The sequence below is a fragment of the Cimex lectularius genome, unplaced genomic scaffold (assembly GCF_000648675.2).
Source record: "Cimex lectularius strain Harlan isolate CLEC.00 unplaced genomic scaffold, Clec_2.1 scaffold99, whole genome shotgun sequence".
NCBI classification, from domain to species: domain Eukaryota; kingdom Metazoa; phylum Arthropoda; class Insecta; order Hemiptera; family Cimicidae; genus Cimex; species Cimex lectularius.
In genome coordinates this window covers 1,170,615-1,195,407 of record NW_019392713.1, presented here as the reverse complement: position 1 = coordinate 1,195,407, position 24,793 = coordinate 1,170,615, and the positions used below count along the sequence as shown (strand labels likewise).

At 32.8% G+C, this 24,793-nt stretch overlaps 3 protein-coding genes across 7 annotated transcripts in view; 1 reads left to right on the top strand and 2 right to left on the bottom strand.

Moving 5' to 3' along the window:
• Positions 1–3,619: 3,619 nt before the first annotated feature.
• On the bottom strand, positions 3,620–10,235 carry LOC106661929 (uncharacterized protein KIAA1143 homolog). Its single transcript, XM_024226463.1, has 3 exons — positions 9,916–10,235; positions 5,669–5,783; positions 3,620–4,646 (listed from the first exon to the last, which is right to left on the bottom strand). Exons 1-3 carry the CDS (start codon positions 10,018–10,020, stop codon positions 4,630–4,632), a joined length of 237 nt encoding a protein of 78 aa, XP_024082231.1. The 5' UTR covers positions 10,021–10,235; the 3' UTR covers positions 3,620–4,629.
• Positions 10,236–10,878: 643 nt separating this feature from the next.
• LOC106665861 lies at positions 10,879–16,121 on the top strand. Its single transcript, XM_024226462.1, has 2 exons — positions 10,879–10,961; positions 13,660–16,121. Exon 2 carries the CDS (start codon positions 13,666–13,668, stop codon positions 14,956–14,958), a length of 1,293 nt encoding a protein of 430 aa, XP_024082230.1. The 5' UTR covers positions 10,879–10,961; positions 13,660–13,665; the 3' UTR covers positions 14,959–16,121.
• Positions 16,122–17,209: 1,088 nt separating this feature from the next.
• The window catches only part of LOC106663217 (SH3 and multiple ankyrin repeat domains protein 1), a 98,048-nt gene continuing 90,464 nt past the window's right edge, over positions 17,210–24,793 (bottom strand). For 3 of the 5 annotated variants that reach the window (XM_014387907.1, XM_014387890.2, XM_014387916.1), the window contains exons 3-10: positions 23,127–23,229; positions 22,923–23,050; positions 22,685–22,862; positions 22,405–22,591; positions 20,216–20,373; positions 19,196–19,396; positions 18,640–18,760; positions 17,210–18,564 (exon numbers count right to left, since the gene is read on the bottom strand). In XM_014387907.1, the coding sequence (XP_014243393.1) occupies positions 17,994–18,564; positions 18,640–18,760; positions 19,196–19,396; positions 20,216–20,373; positions 22,405–22,591; positions 22,685–22,862; positions 22,923–23,050; positions 23,127–23,229 (1,647 nt within the window). In that variant the 3' untranslated portion in view covers positions 17,210–17,993. The remainder of the gene's footprint in view (positions 18,565–18,639; positions 18,761–19,195; positions 19,397–20,215; positions 20,374–22,404; positions 22,592–22,684; positions 22,863–22,922; positions 23,051–23,126; positions 23,230–24,793) is intronic. The other 2 variants (XM_014387898.2, XM_014387923.2) reach the window with 2 other exon arrangements.

Sequence of the window (24,793 nt, the reverse complement as noted above, 5' to 3'; positions counted from 1 at the left end):
GCGCGTTTCGGAAGATGTTTGAGGATGTGGTGGCTTCTACACCGAACCTCACAGTGTTCACACTATCTACCGTGAGCGGAGGTGAGTCGCTCTTAACTTGAGAAACTAAGCGTGTGGTGAGGTGCCAGCCAGGTACGCATTAAAGAATCTCATCGTCTAAGACATTGCGAACCCCAATGGGAAACATGTCCGCTCCACACCTGAAGTGACCGTCGAACAATAAAAGCGTTATAACTTTTCATCCCTTCACCTCGACGGCGTCAAAGTGGCTTCAACTTAACTTTGATCAAATGTGAGGCCGAGGAATCTCGTCGACTCTACGTACCTTATCGCGCCGCTTCTAGGCAGATAAGAGGAAAGCCGAGGGCCATCCTCAGTCTACAAAAGTGGACGCACACGGTTTTCGACGCAGGGAAGGCGAATCCGGTTTCCTCGGCTCTTCAACCTCAGCTGCAAAACCCCTCCGACCTCCGCTAGGTCTTTCACCAAAAGGAAGAAAGCAGAGGTCGTCGACGTACATATGTAATAATTGTATTAAAAAAATGAGAGAGTAAAACATGCAAACCACCGTCTCTCCATTAATGTTTTGGAAAAAAATTATTTTCGTAAAGGTACAAGAGATAACGATTATTGATATTTACAAAAAGCTAGTTGTTCACCTAATTAGACTGTCAAATGAGTTGGAAAATATATTTTAAAAAATAATAAATATCAGGAGTCTATTTATTCTCGATATTGGACATAACGAGTTCTGTGAGGAATTGTGATAGGATTTGTATATATTCGTTTTTCAACTAAACAAAAATGCCCAGTACATCCGGTTATGTAATTATTATAAATGGGCCAAATAGGTTTAACAGAAAACATAATAACCATTGGAAATTGCAAAATAAAAATAATGATATGTGACTTACAAATCGTGCTATTTACAGATGAAAAATTATACTTTTCTTTAAAAACAATTTAACTTTTCTTAAATTCATATTTATGTTCTACGGTTATCGATTTTTATTTACATGATTGGTGGAGAAAAGAAAATCCAAGCGTTTCGTGGCATTTCGTTTCTTTATTTTGCACGTTTTGGGCTCATTTGGCACATCCCCAATGGGTCATTCCCCAAACTGTCTCCGAACAACGGACGATAAAATATACACTACAACTTTTTTTTAAAGGCAATTTAAAAATAAAGTTCTTCGTTAATTATTTATATCAAGGAAAAAGCTTTACGTTTTCTTCTTCTAAATAACTTCTAGCATGACATAAAAAAGATTTGAATATGACAAACATTTTCAATTATTAATTAAAATAGTATTTTCAACCTACGGTTGAAGATCGACATGACAAGTGTATGGACGTCGTTATAACAAATGAAATTTTAATTCATAAAGGTTTTATTGAATGGGGTATCGATTTAATCGATTACGGTGAAATTTGGTTTGATGATTTCTTTGAACTACAAGGAAATAAAAATTTCCATCTAATTCGATAAAACTTAAAAGAAGGTTTTTCTCAAAATTCATTCCCAGACGAGTTTATAAAAATCTTATTGGCCACATGAGATTTGGTGTAAAACGCAAGCTCAGTTCTTATATCAACTAGTTAGAAAAAAATCAGTGATAACTGATAAGAGATATGTTAAGATGTTAATTCTTAGTTAATGATTTTTTTTCTAACGTGTTATCAGTCAGTTCAATTTTTACATTATTATAAATGGACCAAGTTTAAAACTTAAAACCATGCAACATCATTAAAATTTCAGTCAAAGTCTAAAATTATAAATGAAGTAAAAGAAAAAGATAAATTTCCAAATAACCAGTTTTGTTAAACAAAACAAATAAAAACAGTTGTAAATAAAATAGTTTAAAACTCTTCTATGTATTAGGTTCTGGTGGTTTATGTTTACGGGTTAAGATAAATTGTCAATATTTATCTGCGCCAACATATAGACAGAATAATTGTAAATAATAGCCCTTCTAAAAACGCAGTCGTTAATCCCAAACTTCATTCAAAAATTAATTTTCTATTATTTACTAAGTACCGTAAGGTTTTTTTTATTTAAAAAAATACCAAAACGCAAAGTGCTGTCATTTTTGACTGAAGTTTGATAGGTCAAAATAGCAAGGTTAGGCAGACAAAAATGATGTAAAAACTCCTAACTGCAGGTTCATGCCCCCCCCCCCCCGACCATAAGAGGAAAAACAACACTACCACTGGGGAAATAAATACTAAACAAATGATTACATTTTTGTGGCGTTGGATTAAATTTATATTGATGTGATTCATTTCAACCTTAATATTATAATAGTATATAAACAAATCAGGGTTTAGGTCAATTTGAAAGACAGAAAAGCTTTGATACTATTTCAAATTTTTGAGTTATACATCACAATTAAAGCAGAATGGACGGGTATTAGATCTCGTCCTCTCTTATAAACTAAAAGCTTATAAGCTAAAACTTATAAATTCATTATAGTGGAAGTCATAATTTTGAACGCTTGTAAATAAATGTTTAGATTCGTTAACCGGGTATTTAGAAATTATAAATAGTTTCAGTCTTTATCAAGGGGTACAACTTGACGAACAAACTGAGTTTTTTCTTTCAAATTCGCATTGATCCCTGATTTTTTTATGTACAATGATAAATTTACATGTATTTTTCTGTTCGGAGGCATTTCAATTTAAGGTGTTAAAATTTTTTTTGAGTTGTACGACGTATGTATCCTGTGCCATTTTATAAATATATACCATTTATATCGGAAAATGTTTTAACTTTCCTTTTTTTTAAATACTTCATTTATTTTCCTAATTAAATGTTATTTTTATGAAGCATTAAATATATTGTGTTGTTCACTAATTTCGTGGTCCGCTTGACTAATTAATCTCTTACTTATTTATCTCAACTAAAAACCTTAATTAATTGTATAATATTGTGTTGTGTTACAGTATTACGTATATTACAAATAATACGGTAAAATTTAAAAAATTGTGCAGAATTTGTTTTTAATGGAACAATTTTTACACTGTTTCGAACCTACTTTAAAAATAAATAAATACATATACACATATTATATATATACATTATATATATATAGTAGTATGTTAGTATAATATATTATATATATTTTTTTTTAAACCTTTTCAAACTAAAGGCCTACAAAACAGAAAAATCAAACCATTCATAAAAAGAAAAAAGAATAACAAAATGAAGAAAAAGAAGAATAAATTTATATTATAAAAATACTCTTTTTTTCGTGGTCATTTCTGATGTTAAACCTACCTAAAAAATAGTTTTTCTATTTGTAAGACACTCAAACATTTAAAAAAATACTTTTTACTATGTAACGGATTTTTTTAACTTATTCAAATTTAAAAAAATTAATATTTAAATTTGTTGGTTTATGGAAGACAAAATTTCCAACTATATTATTTAAAAAAATGTGTTTTTTTAATAATATAGTCGAAACGTAATTTACTAAATCATAATAATTAATACTAATATTTTTATAATTTAATTAAATATTTGATAATTACGTTATTAAATTTTTTTTAATATGACAGTGTTAACAATTTTATGTTGAAAATGAAACAACTTTGTAATATATAAATAGAAAATTTAAAAACAGAGTAAGAAAGGTGACAATACACCATGTGGGTGATTTTCTTGCAGAAGGCTACATTTTACAGATAATTCCAAAAAAATTACTAAAGTGCCCTTAATAAATGAAACCTACAATAACAATTATCAGTAATGGCAGATGAAGGAGAATGGTCTAAATAAAAAGGAGACCATAAATCTATAGTTGATAGTCACAAGAAGTGTATTCGTTGGAATTAGAATTTTTTCCACCTAAGTATAATTTGGTTGGTTTTGTGATTATAATAAATGGACAACGGTTTTGTAAGTTTCAAGTCCATTATCGGCAAATTGTCGGTTGTCAATTGACACGACTGCGATGCCCCCTCCCATTGGCAGATTAAAGGATCGTATGGAAAATTATTTAAACAACTGGAGAAAAGTTTTTCCTCTAAATTTTCCGCCCTAGAGTAGAAGCTGGAATGGTTCCGGCGATGGCCTCCCCTTGGCACCCTTCACCCCACCATGCCAACGGCCCCACCCTCTGGCCGTTTCAGTCAGGTACCAATTTGACGAAAATTACGGCGTTAGTTTGTAAAAAGGCGAAGATGGCGGCTTCAGATGGAAAGTTGGGCGAGCCGATTCACGCCGCTGCAGGGGGACGTGAACGGCGCCGGGGAAGGGCCACCACCACGACCGCCGCTGCAGAACATGGGCTCGCCCGACTGCCTCCCGGAAACCGAGATGGATACAGATATCGTGACATCAGGGGGAAAAAGGGCCTCCTCTCCTCATAAACGTCCTGACTCCAAATTTTGGCCCCAAAGGAGAAATTTGACCCTCTTCTTTTTTATTTTTAAAAAATTTTGAGCTACTTTAAATTTGAAATTTTTTTGGAAATGTGTTTATGCACGTTTTTGATCCTTTATTTACCAATTCGCCTATGCCATTATTCAAATGGTATGAAGTCAGCCATGGCAATTCACCAGCTCCAGCGGCCTCTACATCCAGGGTGGCTCTCTACAACTGATACCCATCCACCCTTTTAATTTTTTTTAAACCCTAACCATCCCTAAAAAATAAAATAAAAAAAAATAAAATAAATTAAAAAAAAAAAATAATAAAAAAGTGCCTTAATATTAATAACTTAATAAGCCTCAAACTTTAAACCCTATGAAATAAATATGCATTACAAATATCGATGAAACACCCTTAGGCTAACTTCAAAAGGTGTAGGATTTTTTTTTTTTAGTTTAATAAAAGAGCTAAACCTTGAAAGAAATAATTGGAATAATAAGAAATAATAAAATAGTTTAACTATGTTTACTTTCTTTATCTTCTAAGTCTAAAGACAATGCCAATTTCACCTATTCAATTATTTATTAATGATCTCACAAAGTGTTAGGCGTGATTAAAAAATGTATGGTGCAAATATCAATATTCTATCATGTATGGATGATATTGTTATCTAAGTGGATAATGCCTTAATATTACAAAATTTACTCAAAATAAACCTTCAACTTTAAATCCTATAATAAAAAAACATATGTTACAAATATTGAAGAACACCCTTAGGTCAATTTCAAAAGGTGTGGAATTTTTTATTTTTAGTTTATTAAAGTTAGATAATTTTTGAAAGAAATAATTGGAATAATAAGAAATAATACAATGAAATAGTAACTATGTTTACTTTCTACTTTTTTATGTTTGTCGTCTAATGACACATTCTGCCAATTTCACCTATTTAAGATATTTATTAATGATCTAACAAAGTGCCTACATAATATGGTAAAAATACCAACATGCTAACATATATGGATGATATTGTTTATATTAGCAGATAATGCCTTAATATTACAAGATTTATTTAAAATTTACAAAAAAAAATTAATAGGAACTAGAAACTTAAAAATAATCGTATTTTCCAAAAGGAACAAAATTTAATTAACATGAGAAGTGATTTATCATATAATTTAATTATTAATTTAGTGGTAAATATTCTAATTAATATACTACTACTAATATAATTTCCAATGTGGTTTGTTTGTAAAGGTTTTAATTGGGCATGTTCAACATAAAAATATTTCAACCTACCTTTCTTAACAACGGCAGCTTCTTCTGCAGTCAAATCACCAGGGTTCAAAACTACCACTTGTGGCAGATCTTCTCCGTCACTCTCATCCGATGAATACTCAGGAAGTTTCTCCCTCTGAAATAAAAAATATACTTTTTTTTTAAATTGTATTATCTCTTGAGGTATGGGGGCTGATGAACTTGTAGTTTCTGACAGGCACAAAATATTGAATATAGTAATTGGCATGCTATTAGCAGTTCTGGGTTCAAATCCAGTTCAAAATCCCATGACTTTTTAATTAATAATGGTATCAAAAGTGTGGGGTAAAATAGTTTTACCCCTCATCCTCAACACCCAAATGGTGGTTGGGCGTTAAGTGATGATAAGGGAATTACTTTACATGTTTAAAGGATCAAATATATCAAAATGAATAAACAAAAACTTTTTTTAAGTAGAACTATCGTTTACAACCAGTGAATTGAGACTCACTCCACCTTAAATATCTCTATGAATAAACTATGCTAAAATTGTTGTCAACTGACACTTAATTTGAGTATGTGTGTTAATTTCGAAATTATTAAGTATAAACTTGATAATGCATGTAATGTATAAACTGTATGAATAGACATACACCAAATATCAAACAACTATATAATCTAACCCATATTAAAAAATGAACGAAACATAACATGTAAGTTGACGGTGAATTTTTGTCCCTAATGGATATTAGACACATCACTAAATATCACCATTACAGAAGTTAATAGATAATAAGCAATATGTTTTGTGTTTTTTTTTTAATATAGTTAGGTATTTAATTCTTCTACCATTATATTAGTTTATTTTTGGCCATGGATTTCAGTTATGGAACAGCATTTTCGCTGAACCACAAAATGCATCAAAATAAAAAACTAATTAACGGTTGAAGAATTTCAATTGAAGACCTACACAACTATTTCATATTTAAATCAATCAACCAAGGACAAAGAGCTAGACTTTTTTTGATGTAATGGTCTATTGTGGACTCCTATGATTAAATCATACTCTTTCTCACAAAATTTACACGACACTACTCGGGTGTCCCTTCACGCACTTCTTTTTGTTACAAAAGATTTGAGGCCAACTTAACTTAATAACTTTCCTTAAATCTAGCCTGCTGAGAGAGAGTAGTTCCTTTGTTTTGTTTTTTATTCATGATCTTCATAGCTTGCCTCATGTTTTTGTCAAATCATTGACTCTTTTGTCTTTAGCCATTTTTTCAGCTCCAACCTTCTTCCAAAGGTTCCCCAATGTGCATAGTGTGATTATGGGATGAAGGGCTGCCCCTTCTTTGGATAGTAGATCATGAGGTTGTTTTTCCTTCTATACTTTCATGTGATGGAACCCACACTAAGGTAGATGTGTTTTTCTAGGACAATTTTGATATTCCAAGAATTGTTTGAAGCTAAAAGACTACACATTTATTGCCATCACAACTGCTTGTCTGTTAGGGGGGACCCACACATTTTAACATAAGTTGTCCACCAATTAATTAACAGGGAGTGTGCACGAACACCCACTGAGTCTCACATATAGTGTTCTAGTATGGTGGCGAAAAACACTGCATAAGGAGACACAAAACAAACTGCCAAGTCTACAGACCAGTGTGAATTAAAATAACAGGGGCTATTCACATTTGTTCCTCAACAAAGAGAAACTGCACTCGATCTTCAACCCTCACATTTACGTTCAAAAGGAGGCTTTCGAGATTGACAATAGGCTCGTGAGAAAAAAGGAAATAAAACCGGATATAAAGAGAAGCAAAATAAAATTCTGGAGAAAAAATAAGATGGTTATAATGACATTTGACAAAATGAGAGAAAAACTGGTCATAGATAAATCAGAATATAGGTAACCCCAAGTTTTAAGAAGATGGCTATTAGTACATTATTGAAAAATAATACTACCGAAGAATTCACACAAAAAAACTTTCCCACTGTGAGTTGTAGGCAGACTAAACTTTCACATGATAAATGAAAATGGCTTTAAGCAACCATGGCAAGCATAAAGCATATCTATACAGATTACATTTAGAAGAAGATGGCAACTGCACATGCCATGAGACCACCCTCAGATCATCAACACCTAGGAGCATTTGATATTCGATTATCCACTGCACGATCAACACATCCCCAACTTATGAAGAATACGGTTTTTCAACAGAGATCCATGGCAGCTACAACTGAGCCACTTGATTTGTAAAATATTGCAGTCTTTGAAAGTTTTAATAAATAAACTTAAACTTCAACTTGTTTTACATCAATCAGTTTGTTGAAATTGATTTTATATATAAACAAATTAAATTCTTATTGTTCAGGAATCGTAAATTGTTTAAGTGTTAGTTCAGTTTTGAATGGTTTTTCATTAATTATAAAACTTTTAGTAAGTGTATTGTAATTAATGACATGGGGAGCTTTAGTATCCCTATGTCACTAAAGGGATACTATAGTGAAGAGAAAAAAAAGAAGATACATTGATGGAACAGTGAGTCGGTGAAGGTGAAAGGGACTACAACCTAGCAAAAGCCATTGGACTGTTACAACTATCTTCCAAGAAGAGTCCAGACAATCCATATAAGAATATGAAAATGAAAAGTGCATGGATTGGCATTAGCAGGTCAATCTGTCAGCTATAATGGCACTTCATGTGTATGTTTTTAGCTCCAAACTAGTCTGGGAATGCGTAACTGGCTTAATGGCCTTGGGGAAACAACAAAATTACTTTGAGAATAAAGAGATGGAAGGAAGCGAAGAAGCTGTCTAACTAGCCAAAGAAAACACTGTGCTCTTACCCATGGGACCGAAACCACAACTAACACACCAGATAGTTTGCTAAAGTTGGAGCTGGAAAAGCGACAAAAACCTACGCCCTGGAACTCCATAATAAAATAAAGGGTAGGAAATAGACTGAAATGCGTCTGTCATATAAATGAATATTGTGCAAAAGACAATCGATTTCCTACGCATCATGACCTAGAATCACCAGACAGCTAAGAGATGTATAAATTTCCCAAAAAGGAAGGCAAAGCAACTCCTCCTAATAGGCAAGATTTGTTGAAATTTATAGGCCTCCTTACTTACCACTGCCCTCTTAACTACCACCAAACCAAAATAAAATAAGCAAAGCAAAGACCTTATAGACATGCACCTTATAAATTACAGGTTTCAAAATCTTTCACTGTTTAAATGTGTGGTATTCAGTGATTGTGAATTAATGATTATTTAGAAATCCTGAGATGAGATGTGACGTAGGTTTATAAAATGCTTTTCTAAACCTACACCACACCAGACCGCATCTAATGATCTCCAAATAATCATTGGTTAAAATTTATAGGAAATTTCAATTAATCATTCTTTTAATGCAAGGTCCTGGTTGAGATGAAAAATGTCCCACCCCCACGTTCAAACCCACGAACTTAGAATCCCGCTTGCAACACTAGTTTTTTCATCTCAACTAAGACGTTACATAAAAATAATAATTAATTGAAATAATTAATATGGTCAATTATGACCACTAAACATAAATGGATTTATAAGAAAGTTTTTAAAAACTTGAATGTTTAGGATTTTTGTATCCAACATTAAGTTGGGTTTAATTAATCCAAAATAGAAATCCAGTTAATTGACCAATGCATGAATATTGCCAAAGCAAGGGTTTAGCTGGGGAAAATAATATAGAAATATTATTCAAAAAGCATAATTAGCTTGACAATGATTTATTTTGTTTAAACAAACGATTTTTTTTAACTTTTGGTCTTAAATTAAACATGGCGGAAAGATTAGGCTGAATGTTCATTGAACTATTTGGACAAATCTTGCCAGATGCTGCGGGACACTTTGTAGAAAACTTGAAACGATATATGTTTTATTTATATTAATTTAAGTTACTCAAAAATTAGAAAAGTTTGTCTTTTTGTACTCATTCTGATCCGTTAAGCGTTTTGTGTTAATAAATGGATGGAACTGATCTCTGGAGTTGAGTCGGAGAAAGGATTAAAACGTACTGGATATCAATGTGAAGCCTAGTAAAGACGGTGGGTACTCCGCAAGGACTTAGACACCTACGAAGTCCGAGAACTACCCCAGAAGGAAGAAAACTTGTCGGAAAACGTGAAAAAGAATAGCGGCAGAATCCGAAATTCCCGCCCGGGAGGTTTCAACTTTTCAAGTATTTATAGGCCGGTTTAGTACCAAAAACGAGACGCGGAAGAAGTAGGAAAAAAGGTCACCTTTGTGTCGACGTTGGGGCCTTCTTTGTAGCCGACCTGCTGTTTTAATCTAGCGAGGAAGGCTGGCTCTTGCGGCTTGATGTAAGAGACATTGCGTTTTGACATTTCACAAATCGGTGTCACGTCTCACGAGCCGGGTCCACAATTCTCGTGGGAGGGCGGATAACATCTCAAATTGGAGTCTGGCCTTTTATTCTGTCCCTCCGTCAAATTCGCCACTTGCCCAGTCTAGAAAAATCCTCGTCGGTCGGAAAATTGTAAACACGGGCACCGATGCAGCGAGATTGGAAAGGGGACGGAACCGAATCAACACAGCCACGGCCTGATGAATTCCCACCGCACAAAAACACCTTATACTGTGATAATTACTAAAAGTAATTACCACATATAAAACTCAATTTTCTCAACAAAAAAAAACATTTAAAATAATTTAATTAATTACGCATCAAAAGAACGAAACGGTGTCAACCCGTCGGCTATCAAATATCAAGGACATATCATCCGGCCGTTACAATTTGTATTGTTCCAAGTCCAATGCCCAACCGCTATTTAAAATTGTGAAGTTATACTTAGTAAATTATTTAAACATTTTAATAGCCTGGACTGTATTGTGCATACCACTCTCGACCGGTTTAGTACAGGTACGTTGTATACATCTGTTTCCACTCACGCCTAAACAGTTTTGCCAGGGATTTTAATGTTTTGACTATTAAAACAACACCGTAATACATATTACATACTGACGGGTCCAAAATGGTACATTGTGGTTTGTAGCTATGTCATTCATCAACAAGCAAAAAGTTTTAGACTTCCGTAACTTTTTAGCACTTTCAGTGCAGAATTAATTAATGGCTATCGTACGAGCATTTCATTCAAAATTTATTAAATTTGTGGTCAGTAGCCTGAAAACTTGAGTTGTCATTTGATTTATCTGTTATATGCTGTTTGGTTCAAACAGTTTCAGTAATCAACTCATTTGTTGGTCAAACCGGCATATCCTCCAGTTGTTTTATTCTTGGTGGCTCTTTAATACCCTTCTCTACCAGGTAAAAACCTTGGTATTACTTTTAATACCAGATTATCTTGGGATTATTATTTAGGCTTTGTTGCTAGAAAGGTGAATGGGACTTTAAATTAACTTTGGAAATATCATAAATTTATCTCTCCAGCACTAAAATTTAAACTAGACAATACTCTTATTTTACCATTGTTTTTTATTTATTGCAGTACTGTCTACTTTTCTTCACTTAATCACACTTCTACTAATAAAATTAGAATATGTTTTAATAATTGCACATAAAAAATTTGTTTACATTTTTTTAAATTAATTTTTTTGGGGAGGGGGAATCTGACAACTTGGTCATAACAATATAACAACACACAATAAATACCATTCATGCAAGTAAATACATTCACACCTATATACATTGCATACATTCTAGTAAGTAGAAAATGTAAGCTGAAGTGATGTTATTATCTAAAATAATCTCGTACCTCCAAGCCTTCCTGGTATTATGCAGGACCTGAGTATCTGAAGCGTTTACCATCTGGACGTTTCCTTCTCTAATCCACTAGCAGCAAAATGTAAGAAGATCAATTAAGATTAAGATCGAACATTCAGCCATGAAGTGACATACATCTTCAACAAGATAAATCGAGAATTTTAGGGCAGTGAGAATGAAACCTTATATGAATTCATTATTTAGTTTTTTTAGGGGCATTTCAGCCTCGATCGCATGCGAAACATAACAACACATATTCAATACACATACACACAAATATATACATTCACACCTAGATACATTGCATTCATTCTAATTAGTTAGATGGAGTATTCAATATTCCTTCATTTGCCTGTATACAATAACAAACTAATCTAATTGGGGTGGTACTTTTATAAATGTTCCCCCATTGACCCAAGTCACGTACATAGCTTGAGGGGCAATGGGGATGCTATTTCATCATCAGACCCTCCCCATTAATTCTAATAAATACACAGAAACACAAAACAAATTTTGATGGCTATATGGAATAAAAAATCCCAATTTCTCTAAAAAGCTACCATGTCCAAGAACCATTCTTAAATCCGGTGGCATGCCTACATGCTATATATATAATGCAGGGTGGGCGACGAAGACCCGAGGGGTTAAATGCCTGGGTAGACTCGTACCCCATCCCTAAAAGGTCCGGGACTTGGTTGGCTCACGTGTCCTGCATAAATCTCTTGGTCCTGTTCACAAAGATTTTGGACCATTTGCTCTCTGTATAGATTCAAGGCTTGACATGCTTTTATTATGTGGGACACATTGACCAACTTTTCTCTGCTTAAGGGGCACCTGCGCAGGCTTTGGCCCAAAAGCAGGTGCCCATGACAAAATTTGTATTGAGTTTACGAAGAAGGGAGCTCATCTTAACAACCAAGTTCATTTGGGGTATTAATTTATTGGATTACTTTAATCTCAACCTCTTATTTACTCTTATTGTGAAAATGTTTTAATTTTTTTGTAAATATATTTCTATTTACCTTTCAATATCGTAGTCTGAGTAGGTGTGCATCTTTTGTATAAGTGACTATTTTTTATTTTGAAATTTTCATATTCAGTCCACAGTAATGAACATCGAAAAATTATTAATAATTAATCTATTTATGTTTTAGTGGTCAATTGACCAAGTTACTTCTTTCAATTAATTATTCTTTTTATGTAAGGTGTTGGTTGAGATAAATTCGAATCCCGCTGACTTTTTTATCTCAACCAAGACCTTACATAAAAAGAATCATTAATTGAAATTAATAATTGAATTGGTTCGGGGTTGTTCTGTTTATTTTTAAATTCACTTAATACACAGCAACCTTTCACCCAAACAATTGTCAAAAATGCTTCAGCTTAAACAAAGTTGGTATGTACATGTTCATTCAACTCTCTAGTTTATTTGTTGTAGTGAGTTGTCAAAGGGTGAAAACTTCTCTATTTCTTGCTAAGCAAGTTGAACAGTACATTAATTTATTTCTCCTAGAGACATGTACACTCAGTAAAAAAAGTTTCTGTGCAATAGAAGAAAACCTTAGAAATTAAAATTACATATAATCATCTATATTTATTAACAACACACTGTCTTGCAAATAAATAGGTTAAACAACAATGTAGATATATAGAGCTATATTTTCGAAAATTAATTATAAATAAACTTTTAAAAAACTATAAAAATAAACTTTTAAAAAACTATAAAAAATAAACTCTATAAGTCTTAAAATCATAATATTAATTCAAAAACTTCACTTGCAAACATTACAGTTGATTTACAGAACTCCAAGAAAGAAGAAATAAAGGTTTGAGTGAATAACAAAATAGAGTACATTCTCATGTTAGTTGGTTTATATTATTTATTTTATTTTCATTAAATTTAATTATATCATTCAATTCATCAGATGTAAATTATAAAATTTAGGACAAGACTTACAAGGAGTTTAATTCCCTCCCTCTCACAAATCCTTAAAATCTTCATTTAAACTTTACTTTCATGCTGTGACCTTTTCGGGATGTGTTGATATTTGCTTTCATTCTTTCCTTTCTCTTCCAGAGTTCCAACTTTACTGCAGACATATAATAAAAAAATAGGCTAGGGTAGCATAGTAGTTATTTTTATTGTTTCAGATAATTTTATATGCAAGTTTTTGTTCTGCTACTATTTTCGTTGTTTAATAGTATAGATATGTGTATTAATCATTATTTTTAATTTGTTCAGGACACAATGGACAGCCCAAATACTTCAGCAGATTATTTTGCTGATAGCAGTGCTGAGACTGTTGCCCCAAAAGATTTGGAACCAGAGTCGAGTAGTATTAACAACCTCGGAAACTTAATGGTTAAAACTGATCAAGAATTTCCTCCAGCACCTGTTATTGACTTTCAAACGCAGGAGCTTTTGAACGCATCTCTAGACACAAGTTTGTTAGTGAATAAATTTTTATGCGAATCGAACTTGCCCGTCCGAATATGTTGTCCATTTTGTATTTTTGACTTTGGCTTTGAAGTATTACTCAAAGACCACATCAAACAGACGCATGAAAAGGAATTGAAATTAGTTTTACAGTCTGCACCGGGGGTAATAGATTTTCACCAGTGCCCTTTCTGTCAGTCTAAATTTTATCACCGTCACCTTCTGCCCAAGCATATTATAAGAAATCATGAAATGTGTGTTGTAAATATGTTTAGTGGGTTTAGTCCTGAAAAATATGTTTACTGCAGGTTCTGCCCTCATAAAATTATGAGGAAACATTTTAAGTTGCTGATAATTCACATAGAAAAAAAGCATTATCCTCTTTTTGAAAAATATGTCATTACAAAATATTCAAATATAACAAAGAGTATGGAGGATTTGTTTGAACAAAAAAAACCAAGCAGTGCGATGCGATATGAATCACCAGGTCTCAGCGTGGATTTGTTAAAACTTAGTACGAATGATGATGAAGAAGGAAAGAAGTTTAATGGGGTGAGGCCAATTTTAAAGGCTAAAACAGCATACCCTTTAGATCAATCTGAATGTGTTGCTGATCAAAATGAGACTCAGGTCTATGCCAATTTAAATGTCCCCCCAAAAAATTTGAGAAGAAAATTGAGATTTAATTTACCGGATTCTCCAGAGACGAATGAAATTATCCCTGGCAAAAAGAAAAAAAGGGATGACCAGAATAAAAAATCAAAATGGGCATTTTCTTCTAAATCTAAAAAGCTCAAGAGGTCTGTCAAAGCAGAAAAAAACAAAGAAAACCTGGAAGACCCAGAATCAGTGTCAGATTTGGCCACACAGCTTTGTCGGTTTAAGTGTGGACTTTGCTCAGAATCTTTTCACGTCAATGCCAAACTTCTCGACCATCTCAAGAAAAAGCACAAAGGATTTGTTTTCCAAGCACGTTACAAATGTGGGGTGTGTCATGCTAAATTCTACAAAAACGATTATTTAGTAAGACATTGTTGGCACAATCATGGCCCTCTCTGTCTCAAGACACCTCTTCACGCAAAGGATTCTGGTATGCAATTTTAATCAGTATACAGAAAAGATAGTAATTTTTAAATTATATTTTCAATAAGATATAAATGTACCATTTTCAAACCAAAGAACACTGATTTTAATAATCCAAATTATATTTGATTTATATATTTCTAGATGTTTTACATATGAAATTGATTGTTTTTATTATCTTACCACAATACAGATTGTACATAATCTTGCTAGTTTTATCCTGTTGTTATTTAAACAACAGTATCATGTTGTTTTGGTAATATTTCTTAGTATGTGATTCTGTGAACTGTGATATGCGTAAGATCACATTCTGTGATAACACATTTTATTATCAAAAAGATTCTCTCAAATCATTTAGTCTTAATCAGCAAGACCTATGGAGTAGGTCAATTGAAATAAGAGGGATACACCCAAGCGACCTGGTGAAATACCCTCCAGGCTAGTCACAAGCATGAAGCTTTGGCCTAAAGCTTGCCCCTGAGGAGTTGGACATAGAGCATATAAACACTAGCAGAATGCTGACCAACCCCCCATGAATGTTGCTAAGATTGTGTGCCAGATTGTGAGAGATGAAATCATTCGGCACAGGAAAGTAAAAAGAGACCACTACTGAGCACAGTTGGCAGGACAATGAAGTATTCCCAATCTACAATAGTGTAATCATGGAGGGAATTTCAAACTTCAAGATCCTCAAAAACAAGAGGAAGCGTGCAAACTGCCTCCTCTGATATACTCTTAAGTGGTATTCCTTCTGTTCAATTAGAGAAAACAGTCTGTTGACAGCAAATAAAAGAATATGTCAGATGGTGGAAGTGGACCAACTAATTCAATCATACGTACCTCGACCAAGATGTTTATGCTTCCGTAGTAAGTAATCTCACAAGCTATTCTGAATAATGTTTTCCACATCAAATCTGGTTCACCACTGCTTCAACAATTGCCTTTGCCATCCTTATTCGCTTATTTCAGAATTTTTGTTATATATTCAACTCTCACTAATGGAGCAAGCTGTCAGCACTAGCTACAGCAGCAAAGGTACTTGTAGCATTATCTCTCGCACTCTCAACAGTCGATGTGGCTGTCTGCTGCAAGAGTCCCTTCTCTTGCAACCTATTCTACAATCAGCTTTTTTTTTTTTTTCTTTTTAAATGGATACCAGGGACTGGAAGTTCCCTCCTGAGCACTGCAGCTGAACTGTTCAGCTTATTGTACTTTATCCCTGGTTCCATATTTAGGGGAGGGCTCGCAACACAAATGTGAACTTGAGCCCCCGTTGTGCCGGTGTTCTTCCATCGAAGAAACTCATTTTTGAAGGGGGTTGGGACCAAATTCAGGGTCGCTGAGATCTGATCCCGCTCCTTCCATTGATGAGTGCCGTGTCAATTTCTTTCAATTGTGGCCACCGGTCCCCTTAGGCATCAGAAAAAGTCCAGAGGCGATTGGTAGGGATCAAACCCACGACCGCGGGTTCTCCTAGACGAGAGTCTGTCGCCTTAACCACTCGGCTGCCGTGGCCCCCCTACTTCCACCATTAGTACTACCCTTAACTTCTCAGGGCCACAAAAAATTGCAGTCACTACATCCTGAGTTTTAGCCAAGAAGAAACTAAAGCTGAATCAGTCTTTCAGGTTGCACCTTCCATAACTAACCAGTTTCAATTCAAGTGTCAATTGCCTACTTACTTGCATCATACCACACACCCTTTAATACGAAAGTCACAGTCCACCTGCCTTTCACTAGAGTTCATTCAAACTTCGTTTAGCATAAGATTTATGTTGCCAGCTCTGTCTCATCCATTGGTATTTTATTTTTCCAATAAAAATGTCATGTTTTTTATTATTGTTTTTTTACTTTTTTGTTTTATAACAAGACAATTTCAGGATTGTCCTCTGATCATCCTAGGCTGTCCATTCTTACTGTAAATGTCTCTACATTTTCTAAGCTTTCTGATGAAAGAAAAAATGGAGCCAAGTTTAGCTCTTTGTTTTGTCAGTGTTTGTATTAGGATTGTGGGGAGTAATTTTCCTTAATATAATATTGTGTTATCATATTATAATTATTATTTTCATTGATTGATTATTGAATCAATTCGTTCAAGTTCAACTCTCCCCACATGTGCGCAAAATAATTGAGCTTTTCACACAGCAATCCAGGATCAGACCTTGGTCTCATCCTTATTATAAGGATGTCAGTATTATGTCAGTCTGTATTGTGAGTTAGAGATCTAGATAAATTATTGTGAAATAAGGTTAATAATTATAAAACGCTTAAAGAAAAAAAATCAAAACACTTGTATTTTCCTGCAAAAGTCATTTAATTAAAACGTTATTACATTTGATATCTTTTATTCCAATTTTTTACATCTAGAAGAAATTTTGTTGGCAGTGAAAGTAAATATTTTTTTTGCATTAAACAGCCATACATTTATTATTAGTCCAAGGAATTTAAAAAAAACAAAAAAACAACTTGTATATACTATTTAAATATAAACCACTAACTTTGATTAGAAAATTAACTGATGTACTTAACACAATCTTTGGCTTCCACTATGTTTTTTGTTTAATAAATTCATTTAATTTTTTAGTTAGAAATATTCTACTTGCTTCTATTATGATGACTATAGTTATAAGCAATACCCCTACATATTAATTGTTTAATTGTTATATCAAATTACTGAGAGAAAATAAAGTGATTATTATTTTGGTTCTGTGCTTTAAATTTCCTCTCAAGAAATTTCATGTTTGTATAATTATCTAGGTATATAACAAATTACGTAGACATGTTTATATAATCTAATGAGGAAATAAAACAATCACCTATACAAAATGAAATTTATTGTTTTACTATTACACACAAAATACAAATAAAAATGACCCTATTAAATTAACTATTTGAACCATTTTTTGTTTTAACTTAAATGTACAACAATCCTTTAAATTTAATTAATTGGAATGGATTACATGAAATATTGAAAATGTTAAGATCTCCTTTGGCATTCCGTTTAAGCACAGTTACGACTAGACAGTAGTGGAATTGACTAATTCAATTTGGTGGTATCACAGTCTCGTTACTTCAGGTTGTTGTTGGACATTTACGATCCTCCGCTCCGTCTGACTAGCCTTGTCTCTATGGTAATACTGTTCACCCTGCGGCAAAGTGTAAAACCTGTTTTTATCGTTTGCATTCGGCGTTGGAGATGTTGCATCTAAACACTCGCAGCTGAGGCTCGAGTCAGACAGTGTTGGATATTCGGGTAACAGTAAAAGGGATTCAGATGATTTCGTCGGCTGAACGTACTTCGGCGGCTTTTGAGCATTGGCTTTTGTGCTTTGAGGCTTCTGATTTCTATCCATGTAACTGTAGCCGAAACCGTAGCCGCCAAATGCTTTTGTTGTCAAATTGTCCCAAGACTTGGGCTTAGAAGGTTCGTGTGATGAAGAGTTGGATTTTACCGAGTGCTGCCGGGTGATTTCATTATTAGTAGGTTCCCAGTAAAGAGTGTCTGTACTGAGTGATGTTGTATACGAAGCGGTGCTACTGTCATTTCCATGGCCCTTCTCATGTCCACTATTAACTTCGCTTGATGTACATGAATGGAGACTGCATTGACTCACAAGATTGAAATATCTGAAATAAATTAATTATGTCAACAAAGTTTTTAAAACAACCAACAATAAAATATTTTTTAAATTTTAATATCACCTTCTTCCTGTCTGATGATGATGGTGGTGATGTCGGTGGCTAGGATTGTGGGATCCGCCAGATGAAACGTACCCAGATGGTTGAGTTGATCTACTACAGCTTTTTTCCTTCCAATCAGATCCTGTAAAACGTACTATTTTAAGAACAACATAAACTTATTAAAAAAACTTATTACTTAAATTATAAACCTAGTAACTACTTAACAAGATAAAATAAATGAGTATATCATTAAACAAATACACGTTTCTCTCTACAAAAATCTAAAATCATCTTCGTAATAAATAATAATACAATAATAAAAGATGATATTTTTAAAATCTACATTTACTACCTAGTTCTAATATGGTGTATTAAAAAATACTTTGAAGACAAACAAAATAAGGCCAAAATCAAACAATAGGGTCATGCTAAAACAGGGTCATACGTTTCCAATACATCACTTTTTTTGTACAATGATATTAGAAGCGTTTGTGTTTTTTCTATTAAAAAATAAATATAACAGAAACAAATTGTTATGTTAAAGCCTAAGCCATGCTGTAAACATCAGTTCCTTTACGTTTTTGTTCCATACCCCTAGCACTTTCGACACTAGTGGACTTCTTTGGCTTGTGGTGGTGTCGCCTCCTCCTCGAAGGGACACAATGTGAGTTACAGCAAGGACTTGCCAAGTCGTATGCTTCAAGACTTGTATTATCCTGTGGGCTGGTCGCACTTTGTATGCACGGGTTGCAATGATGGCGCGAACTGCTGCTTTTTACTACGCAAACCAATCAAAAAGAATCAAATGTCAAATTGCGAGTTTCAATTTTTCTCGATGTTTCCGTTTTATCCGTTTATTTTGAATATATTTTCTTCGCTTTGTTCGGTTCCTTTTAAAAGTTCGAATCATGGCTTTTTGTTAAATAATATAAATTTTGTTTCTGTTACCCTTTAAATGTCATACATCAAATGTTACATACTAATCTACTGTCTTAAATGGAATGAAATATGCCTTCTTATAAGTTATATTTGCTTAGAACTTTTAGTACTCTACTTTCGCTTTCCTACTAATCATGCATTAGCAAAAATACATCCCTTTTTTAATTATAGCCAGAAATTACTATTAACATAAAAATAACTTAGATTCCTTAATTAATATGATAATTTTATGAATATAATTGAAATAGGACATATAGATAAAAATATTTTATAGTTGAATTTGAATGTTTTATTATATCATTAAATTTTTGTAATTGGCTTTCTGGGTTTTGAAGCTGAAATTTTCTACTATAAAGCTGTGACTGTCTGAATTAGGAGTAACGAAATAATTCATTCAAATTAAATAAGATTAAAATGTAAAAAACAATATTTAATCTATTCTGTTTTTCCAGAAAAAAATCTTAATATGAAAAAATCAAATATATTTGAGAATAATAGAATCAAGCCATAAACATTTTTATGAAACGTACATGTGTTGTTCAACAATTTAAGATACGGTATTTCGTTTTTTCTTCACAGATTTCAAAAACTGTAAAATTTAACCATGCTTATCTTGTTGTTTTTTAATTTAATTTAATTTTATAGTTTTGTAACAAACCTTTTCCTGACTGTTTGCTTCCATTGGTCGGGGTCGAATTTACATTGGCTGCAGCAGCCATTCCATTGGTTTGGTGATATCCACGACTTTCATGGAGCACCCCGGTAGCAGAACATCTCCTCACTATACCTTTGCCACCATCAGATCTTGAATACCCACTAAAATTTAAATGTACTTAATAGGAGAAAAACAACACTCAGAAAGTGTACTGTAATGCTAAACCTATTTTGTACTTTAAAAAAGATAGTAAATTTGTTTATATTAAAAAAATAAAAATAAAATAAATCAGTAATAAGGTAAATTTGAAATAAAGAAAAATCTTAGTTCCTTTTCAAGCTTCCAAGGAATATATCCACTTCATCACAGGACCTTAAAATATTAAAAATTATGGCTTCATTCTCAACCAAATGAGCTAGTGTTAGATCTCATTCAATTTACTAAGCTAAACTCCATAAATGTGTTATTGATAAAGCCATTATTTTTACTATTTTAATTAGATGCTTATACATATCTGTTACCGATTTTAATAATTAGAAATAGATTCAAAGCCCTAATGAAGGTGATTCCTTACAAGCTTGATGAATGAATTTGTTTTTCTTTCTTTCCAACTTACCATTTTAATTGCAAGAATGATCTTTTACATAATTAATTTGATTGCTCTTAAGGGAGAATTTTAACGTTTCTAAAGTTTAACGTTAAAATAATTGTGATAATTTTTAATATAAAATTCTTGGACAGTAAGCAAATTAATTACAATTAAAATTAAGATATATAAAATTAAATATAAAAATAAATTCCAATTTTATTTTTTTATTAATATTTACTTGATTTGGTGGTAACAATATTTTAAATTAAGAATATTGATTATTTATTTGAGAAAAAAAATTATGTGTTTAGTTCAAATAAATAACCAAACTTCTTGATTTACAAATAAATTATTCTTCTATAAATTTGATATCTTTTAAATATAAAATAATTATTTTCTAGATCAACTATTTTATATTTAAAAAAATCTCAAATTATGACAGCTCAATATCCCTCAAATATAAAGGAATTTTACTTTATATGCTTATATTTCATACCATATCCATATATTTTTTTAATGCTTTACAAAAAGGGTTAATTTGATTGAAAAAATGCTATGTACTATTATAGTAATAATGCTGATATCACCCAAATCAATTCATAATATAAGCTGTTTAATTGATAAGCTTTAAGTAAAAAGTTTGATTAATATAATAAATACTTGACAAATAGGATAATGTAAACACTAGTAAGATTATTTATTAGACAAAAATTAATATTTACTATAATCTACTGGGGGAAAAATCTCAGAGAACTTCTCAACATGTCATGGAGTCAAAAGATTTTTTAAAAGTATTAATGGTCAGGTTTTTGCTTTGCCCACTCCAAATTCTATTTTCTATTAATTATTTGGAGGTCGTGAGATGCGGTCTGGTGCGACGTAGGTTTTAGAAAAACATTTTCTTTATCATGCCAACATTTCGATCTTTATTGAGATCATCTTTAAGGCTCAAAGTATTTGTTTTTCGTGTAGATGTGTCATTCCTGTCTATCGTGTTGAGAATGCCCAAAACACTACACATTTCTATTTTCTATTTTACACTGTAATTTCATCCAAAAATTGTGAGGCCTCTGTGGTGATGAACCTGTAGTTTGGTCGTTTCAGATCATTTTGGCTGTCAGATGCGTTTCAACTTGTTCAGTGGAGGGTTTTAACCAACATTATTAAAAACCAATTATAGCAAGAAACCGCAATGCACCCAACAAGCCAAAAAATCAGCAGTTCAAAATGATCCACGACTTAGCTACACTATTATCTTTTCTTTGCTTCTTCAAAAGTTCCAACCTATTTTTCAACGTACGCATGTGAATAGCACATATATCCAATTGTCCATCAGACCCGTTTTACCGCTTGCTTCTGTTTTATTCAGCTAATATAAACAGGGCTCAGACCTAATCTGTTTTACTGTACTTCATGTAATAATTATATGCACATAATATTATTTTTAATATTAAATTGTCCGTCGATATGATGAGAAACTTGTTGAGAAAATTTTATTTAAGAAGCTGAGTAGCAATGAGCACTCACTTGGGAAAGTATGTATGTAATTTACCATGCTTAAGTGACCTAAGCAACAAAAACTTTTTTTTTAATAGTGTCTTACCCTGGCCACCCAGCGATATATTCACTAGAATTATGAGGACCTTGTATAATATAAGCTCTTCCATGTTGATCAACATATTGATAGGGTCGATATGCTAAAATTATCGGTGGACCGTAACCAGGAGGCGGCGTCGCCCTAGCCACATCCTCTGTTGAAACAGTTGGTCTGCAGTAGCCGGCAATTTCTCCTTTAAAAATAATTAGCATTTTATCAGGCTGTATGATTATTTATTTTTTAAATTGAAATGTTTATGTCTCAATATATAAAAATTAAAAATCACCTATTTCCTTTTGTGGGGATGACTCGGATACTTTTGAACCTTTTTTCCTAGCCGGGAGACTGTGCGTTTTCCATTTTCCCTCCATGAGTTCTTTCTCTCTGACGCAGATCCTTTCCAATTCTGACATCTTCGTCTGAAGGAGTCTCTGAAGCTGGATGTACCTCATGTGCAACTCAACCTGTCATTATTATACACAATATATTGATAATTTTTAATTATAATTTTAAAAGGAAAATACCTTTCTAACACAATCTTCAAACAAGACGACCATTCTCATTCTCGAATCACAGTTTTTGATAAAATTCACTAATGTTTTATGGTCAGTTTTTTCCATGTCGTGCCCGTTTATTGACAAAATGACATCGCCTGGAAAATGGTTAAGGATGGTTAGGCCAAAAAAAGTTTTTTGTTTAAATACTGCCTTAAAGAAATTTTAATTTACCTTCCCTCATTCCTGCACGATATGCAGGACCGTCGTACTCAACATAGTCCACATATGTAATCATTTCAATTTCCTGCTCTTTTTTATAATGGATCCCATAACTCTGAAAATATAAATTTGTCTGTTAATAAAATATTCGCTTAAACATACTATGTTACAAAAGATAACATTTGTTTTCTTAATAATGCTCAATTTGTATTATTTTATCAAATGAAAAGATAGCAAATGAACAAACAAGCTTAGGTCGATGTCTTGTAAGCACACTCTGGTAAGACCAGTTGGCAAAAAGCAAAACGACAAGGAATGCCTTGATGAGTTCATTTTTATCTTTCTTTGGAATTTGATTAAGATCTGGGATTCACGATGAGCAGATTACAGGAACTGTCTGTCTGAAAACTGTCTATGGAATTTATATGACAAACGTAACATTGCCGAATAATTGTCTATGCTAATTGCTCTTGGGAGTGCAGTTTTATTTAAATTATATTTCTATAATATAGTGTTAAAAAATAATAGACAAGATTGAAATTATAAAAAAATATGTTTATAAACCGAGCCAATATCAGTTTTGACGAAATAGGCGAAATTTATGCATTTGTATTTCCCCCCCAAAATTACCCATCTTGCATCTGCCAACAGCTTTCCATGGCCAAGATGGAAGAATAATTATTTATTTTAAATTGTCACTGACGAACGATTGAAACTTGTTTATTAAATCTCATGGACGATAAATAAATCAAGACGCTCAACACGCCTCCTTCAAACACTGTAAGTCATCATTTTGATCTGTTGACATGGATTCTGTTGACCATTCAGGGAGTACGACTCCATAGGTCACATGTCATAAAGAGCCGGAAGGGAAACAGAAGTCATGAAAAATGTATGCTACGGACTAAGCGCACAACAAATGCATATCTTATGCAAAGCAGGATGACGTTTCTTGCAAACCCGGTTATTGAAGTTCGAAGCATTAAACAATCCCTTTTTCTAACCTAGGCGACACATAAATTTCACATGTTGGTATGTTTTTAATTGTGAATTATCCTTGAGGTGGGTCTGCTCATTCTGGCTGTTTTGGTTTCTCAAGCATATTTCGGCCAACTCAAGTGGAGATTTATAGAGATTACAACAATATTAATAATATAAATTAATAAAATGAGGCGTGGGGCATATCGACATATATATATATATATATATATATATATATATATATATGCAATCAATTAACGGTCTCGGGTTCGAATCCAGCAGCCCTGCATTTGAACCCGACTTATTTACAAATGGGCTTCTTTTTTTCCTTTCAAAAACACCGACACCCCGAGAGTTATATGGCTTCTGTTGTTGCTAACCCTCATAAAAATAAAATAAATCAATTAATAAACAATATTAATCTTTCAATAATAGAAACGTGATTTCATTTAACTGTGTGACCGTGATTATCACAAAAATGGTCCTTGAATTTAAACAAATATTTGTTGTTTATTTGCACGTACTAACATTCTTTTTATATCTCCAGATAATTACTTTAGAAATCATTTGAGAACGACGTTTTTGTCTTTCCCTCCCTCCCCCCCACCCNTCTATCAATCAATCTATCTAATCTATCTATCAATTTATCTATCTACTATCTGTGTCTCTGTTTCCTCTGCAACACTGATTGCGATTTT